The sequence below is a fragment of the Ctenopharyngodon idella genome, chromosome 1 (assembly GCF_019924925.1).
Source record: "Ctenopharyngodon idella isolate HZGC_01 chromosome 1, HZGC01, whole genome shotgun sequence".
NCBI classification, from domain to species: domain Eukaryota; kingdom Metazoa; phylum Chordata; class Actinopteri; order Cypriniformes; family Xenocyprididae; genus Ctenopharyngodon; species Ctenopharyngodon idella.
In genome coordinates this window covers 13,157,030-13,183,350 of record NC_067220.1, presented here as the reverse complement: position 1 = coordinate 13,183,350, position 26,321 = coordinate 13,157,030, and the positions used below count along the sequence as shown (strand labels likewise).

At 35.5% G+C, this 26,321-nt stretch overlaps 2 protein-coding genes across 4 annotated transcripts; one reads left to right on the top strand and one right to left on the bottom strand.

Moving 5' to 3' along the window:
• The first annotated feature begins 1,081 nt into the window (after nt 1-1,081).
• Nucleotides 1,082-14,850, top strand: cfap221 (cilia and flagella associated protein 221). The gene is given in 26 exon segments (XM_051910681.1): nt 1,082-1,474; nt 1,663-1,840; nt 2,018-2,118; nt 2,461-2,547; nt 2,864-2,959; nt 3,049-3,149; nt 3,653-3,756; nt 3,940-4,099; nt 4,329-4,446; nt 5,443-5,572; nt 6,756-6,858; nt 6,974-7,061; nt 7,138-7,221; nt 7,521-7,616; nt 7,791-7,881; nt 8,621-8,718; nt 8,934-9,014; nt 9,859-9,966; nt 10,087-10,173; nt 10,175-10,258; nt 11,075-11,233; nt 11,474-11,574; nt 11,677-11,772; nt 11,868-11,978; nt 13,860-13,907; nt 14,154-14,850. Coding segments are annotated over 25 exon segments (2,589 nt in total). The 5' UTR covers nt 1,082-1,474; nt 1,663-1,710; the 3' UTR covers nt 14,281-14,850.
• Nucleotides 14,851-15,761: 911 nt separating this feature from the next.
• Nucleotides 15,762-25,669, bottom strand: LOC127520705 (cyclic nucleotide-gated channel cone photoreceptor subunit alpha). 3 transcript variants are annotated; one of them, XM_051909147.1, is made up of 10 exons: nt 24,360-24,656; nt 24,077-24,166; nt 22,504-22,658; nt 22,352-22,381; nt 22,110-22,262; nt 20,395-20,463; nt 20,114-20,302; nt 19,929-20,030; nt 19,267-19,373; nt 15,762-17,863 (listed from the first exon to the last, which is right to left on the bottom strand). In XM_051909147.1, exons 3-10 carry the CDS (start codon nt 22,593-22,595, stop codon nt 16,473-16,475), a joined length of 2,133 nt encoding a protein of 710 aa, XP_051765107.1. In that variant the 5' UTR covers nt 22,596-22,658; nt 24,077-24,166; nt 24,360-24,656; the 3' UTR covers nt 15,762-16,472. The 3 variants fall into 3 exon arrangements, with proteins under 3 accessions (XP_051765107.1, XP_051765124.1, XP_051765114.1); XM_051909164.1 differs by lacking the exons at nt 24,077-24,166; nt 24,360-24,656 and adding an exon at nt 25,370-25,669; XM_051909154.1 differs by lacking the exon at nt 24,077-24,166.
• Nucleotides 25,670-26,321: the final 652 nt, after the last annotated feature.

Genomic DNA, 26,321 nt, shown 5'->3' with positions numbered 1-26,321 from the left:
CCCAGTTAATTAAAATTATAATTCTCTCAAATACGGAAGTTGTCATAGTTGGGTAAACTGAACGGGAGACAACAGCAAATATAATTTTTGTAGGGTACATGCAGGTAAAGTGGGGCACTTTTTGTTTTAGTTAAATAAATGTTGTTGTCTTTATTACTTTTGTTAACTTTATTTAAAATTGTAACCATAATATAAAATATTGTGTATAAAATACTATAAAATGACCAATTTTATAGAATTTTAAAGGTCTCCCACTTTACCTGAATCCCCAGCCCACTTTATCTAACACATTTAGCCAAAGTGGGCCATTTAAACACAAGAAAATACAAGAAAACAAATTTTTACATTTAGTGAGCAACCTTGTAATTTAGAAAATAAAATCTTATGTCAGATGGTTTTCTACCTTTAACCATGAGGGTATCCGCCTCGGAAGTGTGGATACACTCACCAGTGTCATATTGCATCAACCAAAACTATTTTATAATTTAAAGAAATAGTGTCTCTTTAATTAAAGACCATTGTCGTGCTGTCAAAGTGTAAACCCATTGAGCACAGTGCAACCAAATTTACCTGATGGCCCAATTTACCTACATTCACCCTATTTCCAGTTGCTCCAATAGCAAAGAAAAAAAAAAAAAAAAATCCGTGATAGAGTTTCCACAACTTTCCAAATAGAGCTTGAATTACGTTGGTCAGAGAGAAAAAAAAATTCGATTTTTTTTTTTTTTTTTTTTTTTTTTTATACATTTACTGACAAGGTAAAACAACACAATATATAACGTTATAAATGTGTATTACATTTTTAAAAAATGAAAGTATGAAAAACTTGACTGGATTTGCGATGTTGATAACTGTGGAAATGTATGAAATTTCACAATCTATGAAAAGGGTCCATAAGGCAGAAAAGATAACTGTCAACATATTTTCAAATATCACTATAAAAATTGTATATAATATTCCCTATTAGTTTTGGAATTCAAACAGTAAAGAGGATTGAATACATTTGATCAATTTAATTTGCGGTCCATATTTTGGCATGGTTTTATTTTTTTTATTTATTTTTTTTGGGGGGCAACTTCAAAGTTAATTTATTATAAATTCAAATATATAGAAGATATGAAGTAGGTGAAACAAACTAATAAGAAGAAACAAACAATTTCAACAGATCGTTTAGTTGGACCCACTGATCTACTTAAATTACATTAGATCAGTAGTTGGACCTTTTTGATCTTCGTAAACTCGGCGTCTCTTGTTGTCATGGTGACGGGATTGTTGACGTGACTTCAAAGAAGGATCATCAGGTAACGTTATGTTGTTTGAGTTTCTAGTAGGTTTTTTCAAATGCGTTTTGAATTATGAATATCGATTCAGATAGAATTTAATTAACAAACAAACGAACACCTAAACCAAAGTAGGCTATTTCAAATAATGACGACGTTGCGTGTTTTACAGTGTCGTCAACTTCTCACTTCCGGTAAGTGTTTAATAACAAACCGTTCATTGGAAATTTCCCCAGTTATTTGCTATAATATAAATAATTGATTTATGTCAAAGCTCTAAAGAGAGAATTTGAAAAATATTGTTTAAAAGAGTACAAGACTAAGTATTGAATGTCACACTTAAAGATACTGCTTGAAATGCATTTCAACTACCCACTCACAGGCGTAGGTTGTTTGTTATGATCAAGAATCTCTGTAAAGTCCAGTTGGCATGGAGGTGGTTCATTCTGCCCCAGAGACTTTCTCCAGGAGTGTAAAGAAAAAAAACCTACTTCCTCTAAGCCAACTGCTGGAGGACACCAGAAAGAGTGGAAATGTCCCCCATCACCTTCTGGAAACTAGTAAGGAACACTGTTGTCGTTGTTGTTTTTTTGTTTTGTTTTTTTTGTTGTTGTTTTTTTTATATCTTAAACATTATAGCTTTTAACAGGCCACCAACATTACTTGTGTTTTATGAAACTGATAAACATTTGTCATTTCACATTAACGTATATAATTGTGTCTTTGTTGTCTTTCAGGGGTGTTTGCCAAACTGAAGAGTAACAGTATAGTTCAAGCCGAACCATCAGAGCTGCACTTCAGTGGCTTTGAAGTAGGAAAGGATTATAGGAAAATCCTGGTTGGTTTTTTTTACTTTGTTCATATTATTCTTGCTAAAAACAAATATAATACATTTTTAGTGTGAAATGTCTTTTGGAATGCTTACATGACTCATGTAATGATTATATAATGTGACTTTGTGTCACTGGCCTGAAACAAAAAAAAAAGGTAAAAAAAAGAAAAAACCTCAATGGAGACTCCATTTTCTGAAATGCATGACCAAATTTCCACTGATAGTACTGTGCGGTCAGTGGGAAACTCAGTATCTCACGAGTTGTAGCTGAAAGCAACATTACAGATGGGGAAGAATATGGGAGGAAGTATGATGTAATGACAAACACTGTTGTTGTTTTTTCCCAAGAAACTTGTCAATGTCTCCTCTGAGGTGCTCAGTGTCCACATTTTACCCCCTCAGACAAGGCATTTCCAAATTAAGTACACCAAAAAGGTAACCATCAACCTGCTTTCAAATATCGATTTTACAGATATGCTTTAAAATTGTACATAATCATGATTATTCAAGATTATTTTAGTTTCAGAACTCAAACAGCAAAGAGGTGAACTGAACAAAACCTGTCAAGAAATGTTTGGGCTATATTTCTTTATTATAGTTTTATTTTATTTTATTTTTTAAAATAAATAAATGATATTTTGCACACAGAAAATGAAGCATATTTTATGACCATTAAGATTAAGAAATTCACTCATACCATGATGTTCAAAATATCAGCCAGTGCTGATTGTAGTTCCTGTTTTAACTGCAGTGCCGACTAGTTCCGGGTCTGGCTTATACTGTTACAGTGCTCTTCCGACCGGACGAGTGGCGTTACTTTTCTGATAACATCAGGATTCATGGCATGGTAAAAATGTTTTTGTCTAATATTTGCCCATGCAAATTCTGAAAGGGCTCAGAACAGCTATGATGTGTCTGTGTTTGTGTTTTTGTCAGGGAGAGGAGAACTTACTGGTTCCTGTTCATGCGTATCCTGTTATCAATGATCTTCACATCCCATCTCATATTAGTCTTCCCCCAGTGCCACTCGGCCAGAGGTATGCGATAATTCTCATATTACACCAATAACGTGTATACGATAACATTTTTGTTATCAAATAACTATGATATATGAATACACACACTAGTGTTCAAATGTTTGGGGTCTTTTTTTTTTTTTTTCATTTTTGGGGTCATCACATTGTTGCTTTTCTTTTGAACTTTTTTAACTCCATCACAGTTTCCACAAACATATTAAACAGCACAACTGTTTTCAACATTGATAATAAGAAGAAATGTTTCTTGAGGAGCAAATCAGCATATTAGAATGATTTCTGAAGGATCATGTGACACTGAAGTAATGATGCTAAAAATTCAGCTTTGCCATCACAGGAATAAATTATATTTTAAAATATATTCAAATAGAACACTGTAATTTTAAATTGCAACAATATTTCACAATATTACACTGTATTTTTGATAAAATAAAAGCAGCTTTGATGAGCATAAGAGACTTTGGTAAGCATAAGAGGCATAATTTGACTTTCTTTTGCTTCTATAGTGCCAGTCATGTGATTCCACTAAGCTGCAGTTGTCCGATAGACTTTGAGTTCGAAGTGCACTGCCTTCAGCCCCATAAGGCCTTTACTGTAAGACCGCTGTCAGGTAACCAGTTTCCATCACAATCGACATATCTGCTGTTAGAGAGCAATGGAAACAATTATAAGTGCATAAATAAATACTGGTAGAACTCTAGTATTTGCTGATCAAATGTATACTAGACTTACTTTGTTTTTAATTTACTGTAACATAAACATAAATAACAGATGTTATCCGTATGTTAATCAGGGATCATTCCAGCAAATGGAAAGACCACGTTAAAAGTGACATTTACACCTGTGCGGTATGGTACAGCTGACATCACACTACAGCTGGTGATCTCTCAGTTCAATTCCAAACCTGTCATCTGGACAGTGACGGGTTCCTCATCTCCATATCTGCTGCTCAGGTAATACTACAGAAAAAATGAAAGATTGCAGTGCAATGCACTAAAAACACTCATAACACCTTAGCAACTACAGTAGGAACATGCTACTTATATGTTATTTTTACAATAACATTTACATCCTAAAAGTTTTATTGTTATTGAAAAAAAAGAAAGTAAAATGTAGTGTAAATGTCTGATTTCAGATGCTTTTGCACAGACATTAATGCCATTTGTGTTCTCTATGCCTCAGTAAACCTGAAGGAAATGGTGATGATGATCATTTTGTTGAAGAGCGGAAGACTGCTGATGGGAAATCTCTGGCTGTTACATCCCATCATAAGCTTAAAACGTCTCTCTCCTTGGAGAAGGTAAGAAATTGTGGCAACACTTCACAATAATGTTTCATTAGTTAACTACATTAGTTAACTTGAACTAAGAATGAACATTACTTCTACAACATTTATTAATCTTACTTAATGTTAATTTCAACATTTACTAATACATTATTAAAATCAAAGGTTTGTTAATATTAGGTAATGCACTGTGAACTTACATGTACAAACAATGAACAGCTGGATTTTTATTAACTAACATTAACAAAGATTAATAAATATGGTAACAAATATATTGCTCATTGTTAGTTCATGTTAGTTAATACATTAACTAATATTAACAAATGAACCTTATTGTAATGTGTAACCAAAATTTTATATTTGTTTTTGTTTTTATTTCTATTCTGAAAAGATCTATTGAGTTTCATCTGTCAAGTATTTCAGTTCTGGTTTGGAGGAACAGCCAAGCCATGCTGTTTACCAGCAAAAATACTGGTCATTCAGCATGGTCTTTCTAGTTAAGCAAGGCAACCAGCACCCAAAACAGAAAGCCGTGCTTGTCTTTTCAACAGGGTCAAAATGGTATAAGGCTGTGCAGATGCAGGAATTTGAATTAGCTGAAGTCAATTTCATTTTGAGCCATTAAAAATAGTAGCAGAGAGGTTTGTGTGAGATTGAATTACAAATTTAATTTTATTGTTTGCACTGAGCTTACTGAATTGAATTTGAATTGACCACATACCCTTTCAGCCATCAAATGTGGGAAACACACACACAGAATTACAATCATAAGCCAGCAAAGCTTTTAACTGTGGTATTGTTTGAAGTATGCAATTTCTATATAAAAAAATCTATTTGTTTTATTTATATCAGCAATTTATGTAAATGAGATAATAAAAATGAAAATGAAGTAATGAGTGCTGGTAATAATAATAATGAAAAATTAGAGCATTTTGCTTCTGGTTGAAACTATCATGCAACAGTCATATAGAAATTCATCATGCATACAGTCACATTATTCTATTTTTACAGGGAAGTAAGAAGAAGACCAAACCTGATCTGCAGCTGCAGGTTTCCACCACAGATGTCACCACTCATGCAGGACTGGTTAAAATGCTTCTCCAGCCACAAGACAAAATAAGATACAAGGACCTCCGGGAGGGTAAGAACACCACATTTCTAATCAAGAGGGCCTATGAGGTGTATGTTAAGAACTAAAACCGTGGAAATAAAAGTTTGATGTAGAAGCGCTGAACATAAACAGGGTAGGAGACTGACACGGAGAAGAAGAAATTGTTTAATAAAGTCGTTATTTTTGTTTTGTTTTTGCACACAAAACGTATTCTCGTTGCTTCATAACATTAAGGTTGAACCACTGTAGTCACACTGACTATTTTAACGATGTTTCTACTACCTTTCTGGACCTTGAATGTGGTAATTTCGTTGCTTTCTATGGGCTCTCCAGTGTGCTCATGTTTTTAATCATGGACATCTGACCTCAACGGACTGAACAGAAGAAATTAACTGGAGAAGATTTCCACGTCAAAGAAGGCGCAGCCTCAGAGCACACCTACCACAGACCTGTGGTAGTTTGAAGGTGTTACCAGTTAGAGTGAAGTTTTCCAGAAAATTTGCTTTGGAATGCTGTTTTGAACTCCCAAAAAAAAAAACTCCAAACAAACTTCGTTTTGGCCTGATTTTGTTCTAAATGACTTCACACCAGTTCGTTCTTTCATATCAGGGCCTTTATGGTGCTCTACCAGCATCTAACCAGCACTAAAAAGCAAAAACTTGCCAGACCAGTATGGAAATTGTTGCTGATCTAATCTGGTCCTTTCAGCAGAGTGGAGTTTAGATAATAATAAATAGAATGCCACCTTCCAATTACAGTACATGCCCCTTTTGCAAGTCACCCAACCTAAAAATGGCTTTTTACGGTGGTGCTTTTCTTGACTTCTAAGGCCATTCTCTAGCTTACACTGTATGTACCACTTTATTTTGTGCTGCCCTCATCAGTGTCATCACTCTGTATGTAATTCTAGTAAAATCTGATGACGTTTTTTTTTTTTTTACCTGACTCTCAGAAACAATTCTTACCCACTGTGGTGTGTTTGATGACAAATATGTGACATATCCTGAATAACAAAAACCTTGAATTATAGACTGACTGTTATGGCTGAAACACATATACAGAATTCAATTTTAATGATTTAATCAGATTTCAAACCGTACATGAACGGATTTGGATTGGATTTATAAAACATACAACTAATGAAATATCAAACAATGTGACCAGAAATCACAGTTATTTAATTCAAGATACCTGTATGTTTTATTTGTTGAAGCCATGTCTTATACCAAGGTTGCAGACCAGACAAGAGAAATGAAGGAAGCTGCGTTTTTAAAGAAGGTCCAACAAAAGGAGGAGAAAGCCAATCATATCCGCTGGTGTGTTGCTCCATGTGATTGTATAACATATATGACAGATGACATATTCTGATTTTACATACAATCTAATATATTGAACTGGAAAACCCTTAAAACTATTGTGTTTGATCCTTAGGCAAGTTGATCTGGGTGACGACCCATGTTCAACAGAACAGAAACTTAAAATTTTGAAGGAGCAAGATGAAGCAGTTGCTGCATACAAAGTAAGCCAGGGTATTGGTTTGATTTATATTGAACATTTTCCACTGAATACTCATATACTTTTTATTTGCGTTTCAGCTAAAATACAGTGGTGAGCCAGTACCCTTTTCAAGATCTTCAACTAAACTTTTCTCACGACGAATTTTACGAGATGTTGGACAGGTACATGAAAGTCTTTCATATTGACATTTTGATCTTGAAAATCATGTTTCTAGTCTGTATCTTCAGTTTAGGCTCTGTCCCAATTTGCATGCTTATATTGCAAGTATGTACGTCACTGATGGTGAGAAAGTACATAGTTTTGAGTAGGTAGCAAGAAAGTATGACAAGCTCATATCATAATATTGCATATTGATACCACAGACTCATTTGTCACATACTGTTAGCATGTGAATGTTAGCATCTAGCTGAAGTCATTATATTAAAATCTTTTAGACTTGTTCAACAGCTCTATCTTATAGTTCCCAGAATGCACTGCTGATTTCATCAGCTATGGCTCTGGCCAGCTGGAGGTCAGACATAGAGCACTCAGACTCTTCCAGCAGGCTGCTCGTAAGGTAACATATCTCATTACTCAGCATTATTGTTGTAAATGAATTTGAACTATTATTTAATGCTTTACTATGGTGCTTGTGTTCAACTCACAATGCTGATTTATCTATACTTATAAATAAAATGTGTGACAGTATTAATACGTATAATTATGTTACATTGTGTTGTGTTTAATCAAGGTTGTTCTTCAATGTCGTATGAACAAGAGGCTTGTGTCATTAAGAGAACTTGTTCATAAAACCAGGAGTCTGCAGGGAGACAAAGAATCAGGTTGGGATTTTATTGATATTATTTTTTTTAATTAATACTTGTATTCAGCAAGGACACATTAAATTGTTTAAAAATGACAGTAATAAGTTTTACATGGTTACAAACAATTTCTTTTTTTAATAAATATTTAAAAATGAAATATTTATGTTCATCAAACACACTTAAAAAATGTATCACTGTTTCCACAAAAAAATATTAAGCATTACTGTTTTCAACATTGATAATAATAAGAAATGTTTCTTGAGCATCAAATCAGCATATCAGAATTATTTCTTAGGATCACTATTTTTTAGGATCATGTGACACTAAAGAAAAAAAATCAGCTTTACCATCACAGGAATAAATTACATTTTAAAATATATTCAAATAGAAATCAGTTCTTTTTAATTGTAATGATATTTCTTAATATTACTGTTTTTACTGTATTTTTGATAGATTAAATGCAGCATTGGCGAGCATAAAACACTTCTTTCAAAAACATTAAAAAAGCCTATTAATATATAATAACAATGTAGAGACTACAATATAAAAACTATGAATTAACTATAAACTAATAGTTTGAAAATGATTTGTAAGTAATTTATTACTGTATACGTACTTATTACAAAGTGTTAACCAAAAAATCTTGCATACTTCAAAATTCTGAATGGTAGTGTATAGTGCTATTATGACATTATAGATTTAACTAGACATATCACCAAAATAGATTTTCAGATATTCATCTGTTGTTTTGTTGTAGATGGGGATGAGAAGCCACACTTTTTTAAGCTGACACCAGAAAAACTTCTGCCCACTACCTTCAATACATTTATACCTGAAGACCAACCTGTAGAACTTGTGAGAGACTGCTTATGGTTATTGTGGAGAGTTTGTATGAAACAATTTTGATGCAAAAAAACTAGAGTTCAATATTTTCAGTTACTGTAAATAGTATCAAAACCTCTTAAAGAGGTGCATTTTGTTCAACAAATGGCAAAAAGTTTCAGTTCAACATTTGAGATGTGTAATATCTTTTTGTGTCATTGAAAGCAGTGTTGTGTTGTGGCTTTCAGGCTGGGAATGCATTGGGCCATGTTACTGTAAGAATGCCTGAAGCAGATATGAAACTCAGGACTCCATTATTCAACCTAAAGGTACGGGAAGAAAGCGCTTTCCCCACTCCTTCATCGTCTGATAGGGAAATTTTTGTCTCATAATTTTTCTTAAAGTTCCTGTAAATATCCACTTTTGGCTTGAAATGTCAGATGTGGTTTTGTAATATGTCTAAATTAATGAAAAATACATGAGTGATGTTCTTATGTGAATGTGTGAGTATGGTTGAGTGGCGAACCACAAAATAAATACATAAATAAAATTGAGGGGTTACAATTTATTTCAATGATCCACTTTAAACACTATACTAACTTTGCAACTACATGTCAACTAACTCTCATTAGAGTATTAGTAGACTGTAAGGTTAAGGTTAGGTGTTAGGGTTTGGGTTAGTAGAATAAGTTGACATGTAGTTGCAAAGTTACTTATAGTCAGTAGATTGTCTGTTGGGGGACCATCAAATAAAGTGTTAGCAGATATTAAGCAGACGGTCTACTAATACTCTAATGAGAGTTAGTTGACATGCAGTTGCAAAGTTAATTATAGTTAGTAGAATATCTAAAATGGACAATTGAAATAAAGTGTTACCAAATCATGAAATGCCACAAGAAGGCCATTTACAAATCCAAAATGGTGCTGAGTTTACAAATGACAATATTAGTAATACTATTTTAATGATATTTATGATCATACATTTCATATCATACATTTTTCTTTTTCTTTTCCTGAGTTCCCTTTAAAACATGATTCCTCATAATGTGGTCCTTTTAACAAACCAGCAGAACAGATTTAAAATTTCACATCAGAACATTTTTTGTTGATGTCAAATACATTTATTAATGTTATCAGCCAGTATAATGAGAATTGTGCATGTCTATTATTAAGGTTCCCCAGCGTTACAGACTGTTGGGTTATCAGCCATTATCTGTCTATGATGCAGCAGCAACATTCGTTCCTCCTGACCTGTGTAGGACATTACGCACTGGAGCACAGGTAAACAACATGTTAATGGGTTATTTTTAGCCATAAAATTTTTAATTGTTATTTGTTTGCACTAAAATAAGTCTGGAAACAACTATTATGTTTGGTCTAATTGGCATTGTGTTGTAATAGGATGAGCTGTTGCCTGTGGTGAGATGTCCATCTGTAGAGCTCAGTGAGGATGATGAAGATAAGAAGCCAGAAGAAGATGATGAATCACGATCATGATTTAGGTCCCACACTTAGTTTCAGTGCACCTGAAGCTCTTCTCAGACCGCCCAATGCCCACCCTCTCCGGATCTTTGTATGTTTTTTGAGCCACCTATCATTATCTGCTGAGAACGCCATGCCCATACTATGAAAAAAGCAGGGTTATTATCGTTAGCTAAAACTAAAACTAAAATCATTAAACAACCTTTTCATTACCTAACATATTAAATTAAATTAAATTAAATTATGTATGAACAATACTTGTACAGCATTTATTAACCTTAGCTAGTGTTAATAATTTCAAAATTTACTAATAGATTTTTTTAAAATCCAGAGTTGTATTTGTTAACATTAGTTAACACTCTGAACTAACATAAACAACTAACAATTAGATTTTTTTTAACTAATGTTAACAGATTAATAAATGCTTTAAAAATATATTGCTCAGTATTAGTTCATGTTAGTTAATACATTAACTAATGTTAACAAAAGAAACTTTATTGTAAAGTGTTACCATGAAACTGAAACTGAAAAAAATTATTAAATACTATATAGATATAGATATTTAAAAAACAAAAAAACAAATCCTGATAAAATGACAAAAACAGACAACAAAATTATTATAACTAAAGTTAATAAAAAAATATGTTCAAAATTCAAAATATGAATAAAAACTATAATAATGTATTAAAATGATGATACTAAATGATACTAATGAGACTAAAATAACACTGGACAAAGTAGTACATACTGTACTTATTCACAGTTCTAATGTATAACTCTATAGCCTGTTGGTTCTGCTTTTGTGTTCTTTTTTTTTTACATCAGAAGTTTTGAATTATTTAATTCAGACATGTGGCGCAGTCTTACTTTGTTTGAATTAATGTTATCTTTTTTATATTTTATCTAGAATCCTGCGCCACACGTTTATGCCTTCAAACCAGCTCCGCTTTACCTGGAGTGTGACCTGGACTTTCATTTGTGTCCACTGCCACGATACACTGTCCCTAAGGGCAATGTCGTGGGCGTGCATGCCCCTCAAACACAGAAGAAATTTCTAGATAGAAAGGTTTGTTGAGAATTTATAGACATTTTTGCACATAGTAATTTGAAACAAGATCACAAAGAACAAACTATCAGTCACCGTGGCTTTAAAATGAAGTTTTATATCATATCTGGTACTATTTTGTGTATTACTATCTGAAACAATCAACATCCAGGACAAAATTATGTGTTTTATAATATTTAATTTAATGTTATTACTAATATATTCATCCTGTAAACAATTGCTTGAAAATATCAAATGCAGGATATAATCAAAGGCATTATGACGTGGAAGAAGTTTCCCTCTATGGCCTTGAGCACTTTATCCAATATTTCGACTCTAAGAAGTGACTGCGCCCCACGCATGTAAGTAATACACACTCACATAAACATTAATTTGTTGGCTTACCTCTCATTTACACATGCAATAAAACAAGTCCAACTCGTGTAAAATTCTTTTCTATCTAGGTCTGACCCCTTCAGTATTGTCCTTCTGCCTGTGGAGGCCCCTCCAGCTCTTCAGGGTCTGCCTGACAGCATCAGAGACGAGATTCAAGCTGGAGTGTAAATATAGATTAACGCCAGCTTCAATAAACCCTCCATCTTTGATTGTTTGTGACGGCATTTACAGATTCATGCTGGTTTGATTTCTCTGGCAGGTCTGAGAGCTCAGATCTCTGTCTCACTCCTGAGATGATTGAAGCAGAGTTTGGTCTGTCTGAGAGATCTTCAGCAACATCTGTTAAAGAGGATCAAGATGAAGGCAATGGGTTGGTACAATGGGTTATTAAATATAACATTTTGGCTCATTGGGAATTGCTAAACGTCTTTTGCTTTATCAAGCCTAGCATCCGAAAACACCTACTTCCATACTGTGTAGTTAGTGAAAAACAGTATGTGAGCTAAGTAGTATGTCAGACAATGCCGGTCCTCCCTATACGGAAAGTACGCAAGTTGCGTAGGTCCTCCCGAACCACCAGGGGCCCCCCCTTGCTCTTAAAAAGGATTTAATGACTAGGGATGCGATGATTAGAATTTTTTAGAATCAGTTTTGATTTTGGCTTTCAACGATTATGAAAACATGATGCCGCATTCTTTTGCCTTCCTTTGAAGCAGTGCACTGTTGCCCTTCTTATGTAATATTCAAATCAGGCATGTAACATGATTACGTAATATACAGTCTCCTGCCAGACGTGCACTATACTAAAAAAAAAAAGAGTTAAAAGCGTATTGAGCTGCGAAAGAGACACTGTTCCACCCGCGGCTTTCTGTGCGCATGATCCAAAATGGAGCGAAACATGGACAAGTATAGGCTAATTTGGGCTTCGGGTGTGCGCTTAAATGGACAAATAAAAACAAAAATATGTCAAAAAACCCATCTTGGCAAGTTTTCACTTAAACGCAGTTATGTCTTAAAGGGGGCCTTGATTTTGATCTCACTTTTTTTAACTTTAGTTAGTGTGTAATGTTGCTGTTAGAGCATAAACAACATCTGCAAAATTATGACGCTCAAAGTTCAATGCAAAGGGAGATATATTCTTTTACAGAAGTCGCTTTTTAAGGACTAAAACAAACGGCTGGTAGGGACTACAGTGAGCTTCTTCCCTGGTTGGTGACAGCACAAACCCCAAAATTTACATAAACCCTGCCCCCGGGAACACGTAATAAAGGGGTGAGGCTATGTTGGGCTGCTTTAGAGAAGAGGAAGAGTTGTTGGCTGCATGAGATTCTCCAGCTTTGTTGTTGTTGAACAACCGAAGCGTGTGCTGTTAGAGCTCCGCCCATTTCTGGAAAGGGGGCTGGGAGCAACAGCTCATTTGCATTTGGGGACACGCACAAAACAGCGTGTTTTTGCTCACACCCAAATATGGGCAGATTTGACAAGCTATAATAAATGATCTGTGGGGTATTTTGAGCTGAAACTTCACAGACACATTCTGGGGACACCAGAGACTTATATTACATCTTGTGAAAAGGAGCATAATAGGTCCCCTTTAAGTGAACATAAACAGTTAACAGGAAAGTTTTTATTTTTACATTTGATTACTTTATTTTGTTTCTGTATAATAGGCTATTATTATAGGCTAAATTGTTTATTTCATTTGTGTCCTTTTTTATTGTATTCATCCTATTGTTTGTAATTAGATTTTTTATGATATTACTGACTGTTTCAAATTGTTTGTTTGTTTGTTCTTCTGAAAGAACAGGTTAAGGGGTTGGGGGTCATATGGGGGTTTATGAATGCATTGACAGAGGCCCCCTCAAAAAGTTTTGCTTAGGGCCCCCAGAAGGTACTGATGTCAGAATGCATAGTATTCATAAAACAGTAGGTGAAAAGTACCTAGATACACATCCACTGGACACTTTACTATCCCATGAGGCCATGGGAGAGGATTTATGAATAGCAGTGAAGGGACGGTACTAACGCCGTAGGTCACATGATATTGACAACATGACGAATGTAGCACATCCGAATTTAATTCATACTACACACATACATACATATATATATATAGAATGTACTTTTTTAACGGTCGAGAAGTAAGTTTCAAACCAAATGTAGTACCTAATATACAGTATGTGATTTTGGTCATTTTGAGGTTGACATATGGATGAATAGAAACATAACCTTAATCTTCTCTTTCTGCAAGTTCCAGAACTCCAGTAGCATCAGTCGCCTCTGCAGTATCAACCAAAAGGTAAGCACCAGCACTTTAATCACATAATCCATCACATAATCCTCATATGGACAGGGTAATTGGTGAAGTAAAAGCTATAAAACAACAGTTCATAAAACAAAAGGGCAGTTGTTGTTTGTTCTAGCATGTAGGGGAAGTTGATTCCGCCATCTGGCCATGAGAACAGCAAATTGTTTGTCGTGCAGGTTGCAAGACGAAGATGACATGAGATAAACTTTCTTCCTCTCTTTAATATTTGGATCTCAGGGACACACGTGAGCAGCCGCTGGAGTCGACACAGAACAACAGACTGGGACCAAAAGTGCTTGGTAGATTAAAAGAATTGAAATCTACAGGCAGAGTCAGCTGTGCCTCATCATGTGACAATAAATAGCACTTTTATCTTCAGAAGAGGTAGAAAATGTTAGGTTTCTTTATGCTTTAGTAATTGTTTCATATTCTGATATTCTGTTAATAAGCACAACTAGAACAATGAAATGCGGTGCCAGCTCAGGTATACGTGCAGACTTTAACAAAATACAGTGACAAGCCACCAGATGGCATTAAATGCCTGACACATGAAATTCAGCAACTGTACCTTCATAAAAAGATGTTATGGTCAATATTTGTATGGGATCTTCTTTTTTTTATGAGTTCAATTAAATATTTTTTTCTAAACTTATTTGCTTTATCATTCAATACGATTTCTAGAAAAACCTAAACTACAGAAACTACAAAGATGACACTTCATCAGTCATGGGTGTCATTTTAACAGTAGATTTACATGCACATAGAGTTATATATAAACAACTCATATGAGCATAATTTGAGTGAAACTTTAATTCAGAAAAAGTAGTAATTTTTTTTTTTTTTTGGCAAGTTACCTTATATAACAGCAGTCCCCTATTTGATATGAACTCCATGTTTGTTCAAAGTATATTTTTTATTTCAATAAATTTGACATCATAACCTTAATTAAAATACGAAAATATTCTGGTTATTTCCAAGTTATATTGAAAAATAAAAAAATCTGATTTTAATTGTAATGAGAAAATATATGTATATATATATATATATATATATATATATATATATATATACTGTATATTTTATTTTATTTTATTTTTTCACTAATGTGACAATCCAGCATTTCTATTCTGTCTGACAGTCTCTCATCCAGAACAGTTTTTCTGCACTGCTCTCACCTCCACATTCACCTCACAATAGCAAAACGTTGCTTGATTCCTGTCCCGGGGGACAAAGGGAGAAAAGGCAGCCTAATTAGCACCCTGTATTGCACGAGGTTCATGGTCGGTTGACACCTGATAACTGTCACGTCATTTGCATTACAAGCTGTTCTTGTAATAATCATTGTGATAATTCTCACCTGCTTTCCATAATCAACATCTCTCAAATCTTAGGACCTGGAAAAACAAGCAACTAGATTATATCTATAAACAAACCTCTGATTAAATGCATTAAATGTTTTGAAACAAGTCTGATTGACATACATGACAAAGATATCTTTTTGTAATCAGTGAGTATTCAAAAAACTTCGTTAAACAGTAATCGTAAAAAACTACGCCCAGAGACGCTGATACCTAATTTCATTTTACATTTCAGTCTATGTTTTCCTCTCAGGAGTCAAAACTGCAATGTTTGCATTTCCAACACAGCTCCGTAACTAGCCTTTAATGTTTGGTAGGTCTAATTGTTGGTCTACCGTTCCCAATGGAGAACACGCACTGAAGTCATAGATTGTCACATTAAGGGCAAGTCTAAACAGGATTATGCCCACAATGACTGCACAGTTTGATCACTTGGATTACTAATTTTTCCCCCCAACAAACCAATCAATCCACAGTAGACATGAAATGTTAGGAAAACTTCTAAAATATTTTTATTTATTACAGCACATACAAGAAGAGAACATTATGGACTAAAATGGGGAACCCTCCTTTTTATTCTCATGTAAAAAATAAACTTAAAAACCCTCAATTGTATCACATTACAGGATGTATTTATGCTCGCTTAATAAAAGCAAAGCTTTGTTATAGCAGATAAGACAACAAGGCTTAGGACCAATTCCTGAGAACATGTTTGAAATTGAAACTGCAACAAAATTGAAGGATATTGTGCAAATTTACCAATGCTGAGTAAAAACCACTTACAGCATGACATCTCACAGAGAGTATAGCTGCACAATAACCCTACAGTTCTACCATTTTAGGCATCACACAACCTGATATTCACACACTGCAATACTTCATAGCAACAGCATCAGGAACCAAAATGACCAAAAGCTGAAGATAATTTTGGTGCATTGTTGTCCGAAATTACTTTCGAAGACAATCCTGCATTAGTGAGGCTGAAACTGTCTGATCTGTCATTGTTTACATGCCTTCACAAATTAGGTTTAGGTCTTGTGAAATGCCAAGTCTCTGACTGACTCGTCTATAAATAGTACATGTACTACTTTGAGATCAACCAATTCCTCTCAAATGATGCCAGATTTCTCTGTATGGGTGAATGTGTAATCCATGATCCTGAGACATACTGTGAATTCAAGTCTATTTCAGCATCGAACTATTTGTCCTTCTTATCCTCCACGACCTCAGATAAATCCTCCTCCCTAAGAGTCTTCACTCGGGCCTCCATGTTGGTGATCCTTTGTTTGATCTTGTTCTGGCTGGCTGTCCAATCTGCCAAAAGACGAGCGAATTTGGTCTGCATCACATCTAAATTCGTCTCCAGCGTGCTGATCTTTTCCTCCAAGTCCTTCGGGTCCGCGCCAGCAGCGGCCGCAGCCTCATCGATAAGATTGTCTTTCATAAGAATAGCCCTACCTTTCTCCTCTAGAGCCTTCTTGGCTTCTGGGTACTCAGTTAGTGCTTCCATCAAGTCATCTTTCGAGAGTGCGAACAGATCGGAGTATCCCACACTGCGTATGTTAGCAGTCCTGCGGTTTCCGGCTTTACTTCCTTTGATGCCGAGGATGCTGATCTCACCAAAGTAAGCACCATCACTGAGCACCACAAACTGCGTGACGCCATCATCCGCCACCACAGCTAGTTTTCCTTCTTTGATAATGTACATCTCCCGCCCGATGTCGCCCTTCTTGCAGATATAGTCGCCAGGACTGAAAACTTGCGGTTGAAGTTTAAGGACAAGCTCGACTAGAAGTCCTGCCTCACAGTCCTGGAAGATGCGCACCTTCCGAAGGGTTTCCAGATGCACGTTGATGGCGATCTCTGCTTTGAGTTTGTCTGGAAGGTTCTTGAGCACTTCCTTTTCATCACAGGTCTTCTGTTCGGTCCAAAGGTAGTCAAACCACTTCACGACACGGGCCTCCAGATCTTTGGTGACCTTTCGGAACTGCATGTACTGCTTGATGGAGTCGATCTTGGCCTGGAACTCTGCGCGGGATGCATTCATGTTGGAAATCATGGCACCGACGTTACCGACGATAGTGGCGAAAATGAGCACGCCGATGAGAAAATCAGAAACAACAAATAAATACTCAATATCTCTGACAGGCGGTGGCGTCTCTCCGATTGTGGTAAGCGTGAGAGTGGACCAGTACAAGCAGTAGATGTACTTCCTGGCAAGACGACCAAACTCAGGGTCACTGATGTTGGGGTACACCCAAGTGTCTGAGCCAAAGCCTATTGTTTTTGAGATGGCAAAAAAGATGCAGCCGTTCCAGTGGATGATGATAAGGATGTACAGGACGAGATTGCTGATGCGAAAGATGTTGGGGAAGTTGGTTCTGGTTTCAGTGCGGTCAAAGAACTCAAACAGACGAGCCATTTTGAAAAGCCGGTTGAATCTTAGTTCGGGATTGTTGTAGCCAACTTTCAGCATTATTATGTCTGTCGGTATCATGGAGAAGATATCAAATTTGAATTGCGGTGACTTTTTGTAGTGTTCCCACAGCTTCTTAGATTCTCTCACCAGTAAGCCTTGCTCCAAGAAACCTGTGAAGCAATTTCAACAAGTTAGGTACATTGTTTATTAGGGATGTAATGGTACATGTATTCGTCCTGAACCGTACGGTCTGGTTCATATAATCAGACGACGAATACAGTCAGTTACGCTTCAATCCAGCATGGTGCATGGTGATACAACGCTGTTTGCTAACTGCCACAACAGGTAAAAGAGCAGAAGAAGAATCACTTGAGCGCTTGAAAACAAAGTCCACTAGATAAGTGCGCACATGTCGAATGCGACTTTCTACATTCATGGACAAAGGGGAATACTTTGAAAGGCTCATGCACTCAGCTGTGCGTGAAACGGAGCGGACCGCAGAAAATTAAGTATAGGAGGGTTGGCCTTAAGCTTTGAATGTTTAAATATAGTTTAAGTGGAGCAAATTGTAACACTCCTATATGCACAAGTTTTATTTTTTATTATTCTATTTATTTTGTACTTTTATAACACAAGATGCTTTTCAGTTTTGTGGCTGATTGTGACCAAATACCTTTTGTTTTTTATCAGACCTGCAAAAAAAAAGACTTATGCAAGAGTGCGTTCTGTTTACTGCTTAGTGCTTAATGCACAATAGGAGGCTGTACTGTGCCAACTAGGGGACTGAATGCCACTAGGTGGAACAAACTGTGATTTGCACTACTGTCTGTTCAAAATAAATGAAAAGAAACCTAGATTTGTGGATTTGTTCCTTTGTCTGGTCACAATTTAGGGTCCAATTCTCACTATTAACTAATTGCTTATTAGCATACATATTACTGGGATATTGGCTGTTTATTAGTACTTATAAAGCACATATTAATGCCTTATTCTGCATAACCATATTCTACATCCCATAATCCTACCCAATACCTAAACTTAACTACCTTAAAAACTATTAATAAGCAGTAATTAGGGGTTTATTGAGGCAAAACTCATAGTTAGTAGTTAGTAAATAGTGAGAATTGTACCCTAAACTAAAGTGTGACCATTTTTCCTATTGTACCGAAATTGTACAGAACCGTGACCCCAAAACCGAGGTATGTACCGAACCGTAACTTCTGTGTACTGTTGCACCCCTATTCTTTATAGTGTGTTATTAAGCACTGACAAATTATTTCCCTGTAGAGCAGTTGTGTTCTGCAGTCTAGAACTGTATGTTTGTAAAACAAGTTATTGAATAAAAATAGTTTTTCAGTTTATATCTTGATTTTATGTGTAGCATTTTAATTTATAAATAGATTAATACATTTTGAATAATGTAATAAAATAATTTAAATACTTTTAAGTCAGCCTGCAGCCACTTTAGCAGTTTGCTGAACCATTGCTTTAGATGGAGTTTTAGTTCATTCGCTCTTATAGTTAAATATGACAAAGTTAACACAAACAGAGAAAATTAGAAGAATAATCTCACCTGTCCTTGATCTCACAAATGTGTCAAGGTAGTAGATGACATCTGATGAATAGTCAAGAACTATCCATAGGATGGTGTAATCATCCTGCAGCTCATTAAAACAGGCTCTGAAAAAACAGATCAGAAAAGACCGAATTTAGCATTAAATTAGAGCTATCACCACACAACAGCACCAGAATATTTCTGGTGTACAAAATATTATGATATCTTGCTTGCTTAGTGGGGGACACTTAATATCCATCAATATTATGGATTTAACTGCACTATTGGATGAGAACTGAACTAATCTGGATGATGACATCACTGTTTTTCTGCAGAACAGCATCATAGATGAAATTCTTCACAACGGAACTGAATCAACACTGACTTCAGCTGAACAATGACTCTATTTTCCTTGAGAGCTGCTGTACAGCTGAAATGAACTCTGTTTGCATCATTGAATCATTTTCCTGTTATCACTGTAATGCGGCTTTGAAATAATCGGTATTGTATAAAGCACTATATAATAAAGGTGACTTGACTTTATATATTTCTGCATATAGTTTTCTTTGTTTGATAATTAGCTGTGAAATCCCCCTTATTTTAGATAATATTTAAAAATTATTTAAATATATTTAATAATTAGCATGCAATATAATGGAACTCCTAATATGTAAAATTACCTGGTAATAAGCATCATTAGGTTGTAGAAGACAGGTATTGCTACAATGGTCAGCCAGTGATAGTACAAATCTGTCGCTGGATCCATTATCCAAACCTGTTTTCTAAAAAAAAAAAAAAAAAGGTTTATACATATATTGATCAGGACTGAACAAAGAACTACATTTAATTGAGATAAAATACTCACGGTTTCTCCTCTTCCTTCTTTTTATCATCCTTTTTATCATCTTTCTTTTCATCTTTTTTCTCATCTTTCTTTTCGTCTTTCTTCTCATCTTTCTTATCTTTTTTCTCATCTTTTTTCTCATCTTTCTTCTCATCCTTTTTTGGTTCTTCTTTCTTCTCATCTTTCTTTATCTCCCTGTCGTCCTTTTTGCTGCATTAAAATGATAATTGACATTCAGTATGTAGCAATTAGCATAATGTACTTCAGCACAACATGTAATAATATTTAACTTTCCCACATACTCATCTGTATTGTTGCAGTTGTTCATATTCAGTGTTGCAAGAGGCCATTGATTTGCATTGTTGTTAAAGCTGTAAAGACAACAATATCGTAAATAGTCTTATTCCTGTAATTTGATTAGAGATAAAACATTATGAAACACGCACTTCATAATAAAAACAAATGCTGTTTTTGTAACGATTTTACCACAGTTAATTTTAGTGTGGGAAAAGTGCATTTTCCTCCAGAAAAATTCCTTAGCTATGGTAACAGCATGGCCTCTTGCTGTCAGGCCCATACAAAATCTACATTGGATTTACAATAGGATTTAAATAGATCTGCTAAATGGATTAAATGGATGTGTTCAACGGTGTTAAATGGAGCTGAGAGTACTACATTCTCTTTGGTAGTTGAAAGCATTATCAAATTAATCTTAATAAATGATCACGCAAGGGGAGAGAACTTGAATGATGCATTTTCGAATTCTGTGTTAATCTTCTGTGGAGTTCTGCATTTTCAGATTGTGGGCCTATAGAATGTAAGCATGCTTATAACTATATGTAATGCATTTCAGTCTGTTAAATTTGAGCAAATAAGTCTTCTACTAGACTAGCAGCATGACAATGACCATCATCAGGAGGGGTCGGGGTTCGAATACCAGGGCCGAAGAAAGTGAGAGTGTGGCAGACAGCAGAAGATTATAAGGTTACTGTCAACACATCCTCTCTTGCTGTCTTGAGAAACACACTTAATCTCACCACAGAGGGCATTACATTAGGGCTGATTATGTTTCCTCTCCAAGTATTTTTTTTTTTTGAACAATTAGTTTGCTGAAAATGCAGAAGTTATGCATTCATGTCTAAATTTGGTCACATCTTCTGCCAGATATGGCAGTGGCTATTTGCAAATTGCACTGAGCGATAGTTTCTATTCACACTAAGTGAAAACAGCAACTGCACTAAGTGTAAATAGTAATTAGAGTCAATCATTGTTAGATCCTATCTATACATAGCAGATACTATTTGTACCTCAGTGTATTGTAGTATATTATAAAACAGATAACAACATATTCAGTGTATATGATCATTAAAATCATAAACAGTTGCTGCCTAATTGGGACATTACTTGTCCCCGTTCCTAAGGCCCTCCCCTACACCTAACCCTACCCGATAAACACTTTATTCCCACTATTAAACTTTATTTCCAGTTTTCGAATATATTCTTAGTTAGTACTGCCCCCTAATAGTCGACTAATCGTTAGTCTACTAGAAGAGGCTTATTTTTATTAGTCGGTTAGTCACAGAAAAAAAAAAAACTTGTGGCAAAGTCACGTAGACCGTAAGGGACAGATTGTTAATTGTGGGTCCTTACAGTATGTATATTTTTTTCTTTATTATACTTGCCTCACAGACATGAGAAATATATCTATAGAAAGCTTGAAATGTCTACTTTTAAATGAACCAATTCAAATTGAAAAGAAATACTCTCTGCTTATGTAATCTGTATGAAAGATGCATTTCTCTCTAAAGGCGAGTTCACTATACTGCAGAGATGGCCAGTCAGCATCGTCAGCTTCATCTTTGCAGCTGACACTTACTCAGAAAACACTAGTTATTAATAAATAATTAAATTATCTCCTTGCTATTTTTTCCCAACACATTCATAATCATTATTTTTGCCGGTATGTGTACAAATATTTTTTGGAGGCCACTGTGTACATGGTTTCATTTCCACTCACTTCCTCCTGCGCAGCTGGTCCTGTCCTCTGTCATCCAACGATGCATCCTGTTGCAGGTCTTCAGACTCCTCCGTTAATGTAACCGAATCACTGCATTCCGAAACTTTACATTTGGTAGACCTTCCTCCAAACCTCGGAATGAACTGGGACATCCTGAAAGTGAAGGTACAATGGCTTATTAAAATCACTTATGATGCACAAACAATTTTCAAATCTCTCAACACAGCAAAAGATCAAATCACCTGCCCATTAGTCCACGGGGTGGCTGATCACTGCAAAAGAGACAAATACACACCAAATTAAATATAAGGACTTTTGAATGTGACAACTGTTCTAGATGCAAAATAATGATTGATTTGTCTATATAGGCTATGTCTGTGGTATCCCCTCTGACCTTTCTCCTCTCTCGATCCATTCAATAGCTGGCTCAGGAGTGAAGGCAGATCTTTGCGAGGGGTATGACTGTTCTGTGCAGATTTTAGCCATTTTCTTTCCTGTTAGGCCATTCACTGCAATTGGATCACATCTAGAGCATTTGTGTAATCACTCCTGTAAACCGAAATGCACTTCCATTAGTGAACATACTGTATGTACTTCATGGTTCTTACCCATTTTGTCACATAAACAATGTTCAATTTCATGAATAAATAGTATTAAAGCTAATTTTAGTAGGGTTGAAGTGATGCATTTTCACCTTGCAACACTTTGACAATTTTTGTCTCAAAACATTAAAAATAAATCCTTGTTCTATTTTAAGAATGGACAGAAGGATAATGGATTCTATATAAATGCTTAACAGATGCGAGTGTCTGCTCTATAAATACACACTGCAGATTAAATGCCAAGTGGGATCAGGAGTGTCTTCCAGGAAGATAAGCTGTTTTAAGACAAAAAGGACAGGAGATTTCTGATTGAGACAGGGAGGTAAACATGGTAAAACTGGGGATTCCCTTAGCCAAACATGCTAGGGTAAACTGCAAGTGCTTTAAAAAAAAAAAAAGTAAACAAGTTTAAACCTCTCTGAATATTTATTTGCACTGTATGTCACTATTCTGATATAAAAAGATTTTTTTTTTCTCTAAGCAAACAGTTTCCTTATTTTGAAAGATAATCTGCTGTGTCCCATGACCTGCTAAAAGGCCACCTGAGAGAAATTCTTTGAAGATGAAAACTTAAATTCCTTTAGATCTCACACAGCGTCTAATACATTTTACATTATACAATTTAGTTATGAACAGAAAGGCTATTAAGCTTAATCACAGATCTACTTGAAACACCAAAGCTGTAGACAGACTAATTGTTAAATCCATTTTAATATCTGAGTTTGAATTCTGTGCAAATCCATAACCATAACTTTTCAAGAGAGCAAACTTAAAGGGATAGTTCACCCAAAAATTGTTCCAAACCTATATGAATTTCTTTCTTCTGCTGAACACAAAAGAAGATATTTTGAAGAATGTCGGTAACCAAACAGTTGATGGGCCCCATTGACCCCATAGGCTTTTTTTTCTTTTTCTTTTTTTTTTCTCTCCATAGTCAATGGGGCCCATCAACTGCTTACCCATATTCTTCAAAATATCTTCTTTTTGAGTAAATGATGACAGAATTTTTGCCACCCCAAACAATAATAAGAGAGATTAGGGAAATGAAACAGCGAATACATTAAAACATAGTAAGAAATATATAATATAAAATGTAATACAAAAATGCATGAAAAATGCATTGAATATATGTAAGTAAAAAGTAAAAAATATGTAAGAATATATGTAAGTAAAAAAGTAGTTTCAAAATAATGTAAAGGCGTTAAGCTTGTCGCCAATTGACCCTTCACAGGGAGTTTGATTGACAGGCGATCTAACCAATCATAACGCTGAATCCGCCATTTTCTCCGACAAACCAGTCAGGGGCGTTAGTAGAATAAAGGGTTAGTTCACCCAAAAATGAAAATTCTGTCATTAATTACTCACCCTCGTGTCGTTTTACACCCGTAAGACCTTCGTTGATCTTCGGAACACAAATTAAGATATTTTTATTTAATTCCGATGGCTCCGTGAGGCCTACATAGGGAGCAATGACAAAAAACAAAATAACTAGTAGGGAGAGATGATCGGTTCACGAGCCGCTTGAACTGAGGCACTACAGCGATCTGTCACGACACTTTGAAGAGCCACAAAATGGTATTTATTGTTTAGATTTCTTTAAAAATTACAAAATTTGAAATTTGAGACTTTGTTTTATATCAAAGGTAACCTGCTCTGTTTTGTCTGTCGACGCGTTGTCAGTGTCCTCTTTGCTCTGCGATGTATTTTTCACTGTGTGAACATGATGTGTTTCATGAGAGCAGCATTGCTTGTCGGACATAGCAACAGTAACTAAAGGGGGCGGGTCTTTGCGAACGATGGATTTCCTTTCCTGCTCAAAGCGTTCTGTAATCACTCGGCTACAGCTCCACTCCGGGTTTTCCATTTTACCCTCTGCGCTAGCTAGTAGCAGTAGAGAGAAACCTTGTTATGAGCAAAATTAAAGCAAAGAAGCTCTAAAAGCACCGACGCTTCGACTTTAATAACAACCGATGGGAAGGCATAACTTGTTGTACAGCATCTGAAATGTTGTTTTGGTCATTCTGAAATGCCAGAGCCAAAGTCTGTCGTAAAAAGTGGTTCGGTATTAGCTCCCAGAACTGTCACGACTGCATTCCCAAACATCAGGCATCCGCCTCCGAACTCAAGATAACATGATGGTGTTTATTGTGTTTCGTCTGCGCGCTCTGAGGCGCAAGTATATTTAGTATTTTATATGAAAAAAAGACCCACAGTGGATTCTCCTACTGCAGCAACTTCTATTTTTCTAAGGAATATTTTGCGCTGATTTTCCAGTAAGTGACGATTTTTTTTTCTCTTCGACACACTGGATGGAAACAGTGCTTTATTCGCAAATGTTTTATACCAAATTACGCCAAATTTTGCGCTTCGGAATATCGTATAAAAAAGTTAAATTCGGAACTTTGGATGGAAAGATAGAGTTAAACGTCCCAGTGTCCCAGTTAAACGTCCCAAACATCATATCAGCGCTTTTGAGTTCCTCTTGACCAATCAAATTTGAGGATCGAAACTAATACAACAGGCAAACAAACAATAAATAAATGAAAGTGTTGAAAGAAGGTGTTTGGGAATTAAACAAGCAATTAAGTAACTGCTACATAGAGAAAACAGAAAATACTACAACAGACTCGCACTCATTTTTTGCCTTAGCTGCTTTACCTGTAACGTTTGATGAGAAACTGCTTAACCTGCCGATGCAAATTAATCCACAGGACTTTCTTCTTCACATCAGCGAAATCCTATTCCACAAAAACCTTCAGGTTCAGAGATATTCACATGATTTGAACTTTAGCGCAATAAGGAAACGCAAAGGCTGTGTCCTGTCTAACTCAAAGCGCGAAGTAGTTCTCGGGTGGATGAAGGCACGTACAGTATCTTGCTCTGCCTCCACGCGCACCTGCCAAGAAAGGTGACTGTTTGACTGGGCTCGAGGAGAACATCCAACTACTCCTCCCCACACCAAACCCGGCCAATAATAACACTGTCACTAAGAATATGCTAAATTTAAGAGTCCAAAACACTTATAACACAGTACAAGTGAGTAAATAAATATCCTGTTTGTACAGCATTCTATGATCATTTGGAACCAAATCCTAATGGGATGAAATTAGAATCATCTATAAGTCAAATGAGATCTTACTAGATAAACAGTAGGCTATAAACCTTGATTCTCAGTGAGTCATATTGTATAGCCTATAATATTTATCTCATTAGTTCTATAATATTTATCACATTAGTTCTCCTATTGAGAACTTTCTAAAAGATTTACATTTATTTTTTGTGCTATCTTGAAACACTATAAGAAAATATTCTCACAATTCTGACAAAATTGGAGCCATTAGTTAAAGGGAGTGTTCACCCAGAAATCACCCTCAGGTTGTTCCAAACCTGTATAAATTTCTTTGTTCTGTTGAATACAAAGGAAGATATTTTGAAGAATGTGGGAAACTGAACAGTTCTGGGGCACCACTGAATTTTCCCATACTATGGAAGTCAATTGTGCCCCAAAGTGCCCTGGATACAAACTTTCTTCAAAATATCTTCCTGCTTTGTGTTCAGCAGAATAAAGAAATTCATACAGGTTTGGAACAACTTAAGGGTGAGTAAATGA